General features: G+C 41.9%; 1 protein-coding gene across 1 annotated transcript in view; it reads left to right on the forward strand.

The window, feature by feature from the left end:
• The window catches only part of NRG4 (neuregulin 4), a gene marked incomplete at its 5' end in the record, with an annotated part of 10,582 nt that overhangs the window by 1,341 nt on the left and 3,140 nt on the right, over positions 1 to 6,101 (forward strand). The window contains one exon of the mRNA XM_009071081.1: positions 5,374 to 5,523. Coding sequence (XP_009069329.1) covers positions 5,374 to 5,523 — 150 coding nt within the window. The remainder of the gene's footprint in view (positions 1 to 5,373; positions 5,524 to 6,101) is intronic.

Consider the following 6,101-nt stretch of genomic DNA (forward strand, 5'->3'; position numbering starts at 1 on the left):
ATGTTGGGGTTTTTTTTTTCTGGAAGGAATCCCATAATATTGATATTAAAATACTTGAATGGAAAATGAATGGTTAAACTAAACAGCATCAGTCACACAATTTCAGAGCAACCTCTCAGCTACTGCTGGGCTATGGAACAAGGAAGGTGCATTTGATGCCACAACTAGTCAGAGTAGATAATTTCCACTTTAACAGCTCAAATGAAGGAATTTGTGATTCAGGTACTATAGGATTTTATAATCTGCTGCAGCAGAAAAATAACATCTTAAGAGCATTTCTGCAACACTCAGGCAATCTTATTGCATTTAAATTATCAACTATTTTTTTCTGTATCTGGTGGTTGATTATGAAGTTAGAAGGGTTTAAATAGCAGCATTCTATTTAAGCATGTCCTCATTCTAAGCATGTTCCTTAATCAGTCAGAGAAGGCTAATTATAGATGAGAAAGGTTTTGTTTACACACAGATATCTTAGTAATCAGCAGTGATGTGAATAGAAACAACAGGAAAAATGCATCACTGTTCAGCAGAATTCAGGGAATATTTGGGGCTTTGGAACTTCCAGCCTGGCACCATCACACAGTTGCCCAAAGCTTCTTTGATGAAGGTTTCTGCCAAATCACACCCAAAGTGTTCCCAAGTGATCATCTCCCACCAACAGAAAACTTGGATCACTTTTAGAATCAAAGACTGAATGACTGTTAGCACAGCACTGCTTAAAGGGGAGGATGGAGAAAGAACAGACTACCAAACTGTAAAAGTACTTGAAAACACATTTGCCTTGACATGCTACTTAGTTATGAATGTAGAGTTAGTCCAGATGACCTGATGCAACATCCTTGGAAGCAATTTCACCAGGTAACTGAGAGAAATGCATCATTCCTTAGAAATACGTAATTTGTATTATGCTAACAAATTAAGAGCTACTATTTACATTTGGAATTCTGGTTATTTTTACCATGCAGAAATGGCTATATAGAAGGTAGAGACTGAATAAAAACAAAACACCAGCTGACCTCTCTCTCCCTGTGCAACATTAGCAGATTTTCAATACAGCTGATGTGTGTTAAAACCTGAAGTTGCTCAGCTGCCATCTCCCCCTCACTGCTTTCCTAGTGATGAGCAGCAAAAGGCAAACCTGTCACCATCAACCAGATGAGCTTCAGACCCACTAACTGTTCTAAACGGACAGGCAGCAGGACAGAGAGGATGGCAGAGCAGCTGCCCCAGGTGTATCACAAAACACGGGGCTGAAAGCTGTTTGCCTCAGCACCTGATGCACAGCTGTCCTGTAATTAAAGCAGTGCAGAACAAAGTGAGGATTTTGCTGTCTGAGGGGATCTCTGGTCCTTCCATTTTGTCTAGCACGTGGCAGATTTCTGAGAGCATTTCTCTCTGTGTTTCACACAAAACAGAGATGGTGTAAGACCACACAGACAAGGCTCCTGTGCTTGGGAGGGCAGTACCCACAGAAAGGAGCTGTGAATGATCTCCTGTGGGGAAGGGATCACGTGCTGCACAGGGCAGTGTGTTCAGGCTAAGTGCTGCAAGAGACACAGGCAGACCTTGGAAATCTCCTCCCTGGAATTCCCCTGTATGCTTGGCTCTACTTTCCTCTTCCTTTGCTTCTAACCTAATCAAATCTGTCCTCCACCTTTCCCATGCTAAAATCCCATGTGAATTTCTTCTGGCACTTTCTGCACACCCCATCCTTGCCTGGCTCTCTCCAACATGGGTCCTGCATTCTCTGTTTCACACATCCCCACGGGTGATCCACTTGCTGTGCTATATAAGCCTTCAGAATCTGCACCCTGCAAGTTGCCAGTGAAGGATTCCCCACTCATCTGGGCTTTGCTTCTTTCTCTGCCTCCAAAAGCAAACTCGTGCATGCCTCAGGCTCTTCTGGAAACAAACTGTCCAATTAGTATTTCTCAATTCTTCTTTTAGCTTGAAATGTAGGGACAACAGTCAGAACACACACCAGAAGTGTAGCCAAAACCAGACAATAATTACGATTCATTTTTAATGGGACCTAAAATATAAAATGCAGCATTATCTTACGTGTTGGAAAACTATTAGCAATCAGAATTCGTATCACTGCCAGATCTGGTAAAGCTTGCCACATAAACACAGAGCTAAGGGAGCTCCAGGAAAAATTAACCCATTCTTTCACCCTCTCGCTAGTAGGAGCATTTTATTTTAACCTCTGTATATGAATTCATCTTCAGAGTTGTTCAGCCTGGAAAAGAGGAGGCTCAGGGGAGACCTTCTCACCCTCTGCAACTCCCTGACAGGAGGTTGGAGTCAGGTGGGGGTTGGTCTCTTCTCCCAGGCAACCAGCAGGAGGACAAGAGGGCACAGACTCAAGCTCTGCCAGGGGAGGTTCAGGTTGGATATCAGGAAGAGATTTTTTTATGGAGAGAGTGATCAGGCATTGGAATGTGCTGCCCAGGGAGGTGGTGGATTCACCATCCCTGGAGGTTTTCAAGCTGAGACTGGATGTGGCACTTAGGGCCATGGTCTAGTAACCACAGTAGGACTGGATTTGATGATCCTTGAGGTCTCTTCCAACCAGGTTTGTTCTATGATTCTATGACTTGCAATTAACTTTGCCACTGCTTACTCACTTTGGCTTTAAATTCCTTTTCATCCTTCCTAGATGTCCTTCTAGTGAGTGGATTAGGACAATTTTTAGGAGCCTGCTACAAACTGAAGATCATGGTGATTTTGAAGCTATCAGCCTTTTCTGCTTAGAGCTGTGTGTTTACATGCAAGTAAATTTTTATACCAAGAAGCAGCCAGGATTTTCCTGACTAAAGGAAGACTAAAGAAAAACTAAAATCAAGACTCTTATATTATAATGCAAAGCAACAGGAGTCTGTGTAATATGTGGCTCAAATCCTACTTCCATGTCTAAAGTCTGGCAGTATTGGTTTTAGTTTTCCCCTTACAGTCTTAGGTCTTTTAGCTCCTTTCCCTCTTTAAGACTTGTGACTACCTTAAGCATCTGCTTCTGTTTTCTGTTTCGTAGGCAGTGCTACAATCTTGGTGACCCTTTTGCTATGCTGTCATCACATTCCTTTTTTTCCCTATGTTCTTTTGCAGAACAGCTCTGTGCACTGTTCACACCAACTTACTCTATTGTATACAACAGCTCACTAACCCTCACCTGTTACCTAACCCTCTGCAACTCTGACTGTCTTTTCCTCCTCCTGCTTCATTTCTCTCTTTAGGCTACTGACTTACTCCCTTTACACTCAATTCTTTAGAACTTTTCCATAAGACTTTAATTTGATGCCAAAACCTATTTATTTTTTTCCATTCCTGGATCATTTTAGCCTTGCATTATTCTCCAGTTTTCATTGGTATTCAAGAATACTTCTATGAATTTCATATTCCATTTTCTCTCCCTGTTATTCTATTCAGCTCTCCAAAGCATTTCTTTCTCACTTGCTAGAGAACAATGCCCCACTCAAACTACTCTTCTATTCTTAAAGTATTCTGCAGTATCTCAGAAATAGCCCACTGAAAAGCCACTACACTTACAGTAAATATCTGAAGCATTATCTTGGGCAATCAGAGCAGTCTGCCTGCCCTTGCTTCTCCCAGCAGTCAGACACAGGAACTTTGAACAGTCTCACATTGTCCGTAGCAAAGGCTCTTTGAGCAGTTGCACAGCTTTAATATATCATAGAATCAACTGGGTTGGAAAAGACCTCAAAGATCATCAAATCCAACCCTACCGTGGTTACTAGACCATGGCCCTAAGTGCCACATCCAGTCTCAGCTTGAAAACCTCCAGGGATGGTGAATCCACCACCTCCCTGGGCAGCACATTCCAATGCCTGATCACTCTCTCCATAAAAAATCTCTTCCTCGTATCCAACCTAACCCTCCCCTGGCAGAGCTTAAGTCTGTGCCCTCTTGTCCTGCTGCTGGTTGCCTGGGAGCAGAGACCAACCCCCACCTGACTCCAACCTCCTGTCAGGGAGTTGCAGAGGGTGAGAAGGTCTCCCCTGAGCCTCCTCTTCTCCAGGCTGAACACCCCCAGCTCCCTCAGCCTCTCCTCATGGCACTTGTGCTTGAGTCCCTTCACCAGCCTCGTTGCTCTGCTCTGGACCCTTTTTTCTAGTGTCTAAATCTTTCCTTACATTTCCAAAGACAATGAGTGGAAAGAAAGAGCAGTGATTCTGTGTGCAATGGTTTGGATCAGGAGTACTGGAAGTGTCCACAATCTACAGGAAGCAGTGCTGGGAGTCACACCAAACATGCATGTGGGAAAGCTCACAGGGAGCCTTTTGTCTCTGCTATGTGAGGCAGTTTTCTCCTGGGGCAGTTCCTCCCCACTCTGCCTTCTTAGCCCTCATCTGAAATTATACCTTGCAGCTGCCAACGACAGTTGAGAACTTCAAGTATGTTACAGAGTTCAGCCCATTTTTCTCAGCTGGAGCCTGAAATTGCTTATGTCACAGATTATTATGACTTCAGTGCCAGAAATAGCAAGAAAGAGCAAGATCTTTAGTAATACAAATAGAGAGAAGCAAATTTACATATATAAAAGATCCATGCTGAATGTAGATACTGAATGAAGGGCTTTTCATTTTCTGTAATGCAATCAATTCCTTGGGAAAACTGAGCAGAATAAATGCAAAATACAAGACAACTGAAGATGAGTTTAGCGTCAACCTACCTATTTTTGACTCAGTATCAATTATTATATAATAAAAGTAATTAATTGTATTTCTTTGCAATAAAATATCATACCATTTTACCATGGTAAAATACCATATTAATTTGAGTCTTTTCTTCAGAAGCTCAATACACAAAATAAGCACAGTAGAGAGGATTTACCTAGGTCTCTCCAAGAGAAGGTTATTCACCAGACATGTAACTTGTTCTGGCACAAATTATTACACTGCACAAGCCACTTTTGCAATTGAAGGTGTGCTGTGTCTCAGGGAGTTCTCATTTCCTGGATCTGTCTAGCTGACAGTACTGGCTCCTCAACAAAGCAAGCTGGAAAGTTCCATGAAAGGGGGATAGGAAGGCATGACCACTGGGAGAACCAGTGGGATGACAGTTAACACCAAGAGGTAGATGTAATGAACTAAACCTGCCAGTGATGAATATATTACATTTAACAGATAAAAGCTGTATGAATCAGAATGTAAACTTGATGCCCAACGTGCCAATTCCCTTTGTCCCAGAAATGTGAGGTGAGTGGAAATTCTCTAAGAAACCTTGCTGTGAAGCAAATGTGAACCTTGAATTATGCCATAACGAGATCTCTCCCCACTTAAATGTACAGGAAGCCTTTGTGCTTTTCATGAGGTGACAAGTTCCCATCTAATCCGAACATGACTGGTTTCCCAGGTGCATTGAGAGTTACACAGGAGCCCGTTGTGAGGAGGTTTTGCTGCCCAGCATCAAGTCCCAAACACAATGTGACCTGTTTGCAGCTTTCTTGGCTTCACTTCTTCTTCTAGGAGTTCTTGTAATTGGAGTATTCTACTTCCTTTGCAGGTAAAAGTACTTCACAGTGCTGAAGCTATTTAATCAAGTAGAGATTTCTTCTGGTAATCATGTACTAATTATTTGAATGTAGAAGTATGTAATGAATTATCCATAAGGTTTTATGGTTATTCAACATAATGAATGTGGATGTCTCAACTTGTTGCTTGTAATATTTGACTTCCTGGCTTGTAGTTTTCTCAATGTCTTTTCTAAGCTATTACTTACTGTTGCTTTGTAAAAAATACACCCATGTCTGAGATTTTACAGCTTACCTAGTGTTAGTGCTAACATTTTTAAGCATTAGTCAACTTCACCTTGTCCAAAGATTGAGAAGTAGAAGCAAATTAACAAAGTGCTTAGGGATCATAAACTGTTCCCATTGAATTGGCAGCCAAAGCAACTGGTGCCATTAGCTCCTAATTTAACTCCTGGTCTGAAAAGAAAAACTAAGGAAAGAATGAAAGTGTAGAATAATACTAGGTTTGTGTTTATTAACTAACTTTTAGAACAAATCAGAGGGCTGATGATTCATGCTTGAGTAGCAGGAGAATGTCAGTGCTAGACAGCAAGTGCTGCAGGTTTGGGTT

This window comes from Acanthisitta chloris, unplaced genomic scaffold (genome assembly GCF_000695815.1).
Source record: "Acanthisitta chloris isolate BGI_N310 unplaced genomic scaffold, ASM69581v1 scaffold28813, whole genome shotgun sequence".
Taxonomy (NCBI): domain Eukaryota; kingdom Metazoa; phylum Chordata; class Aves; order Passeriformes; family Acanthisittidae; genus Acanthisitta; species Acanthisitta chloris.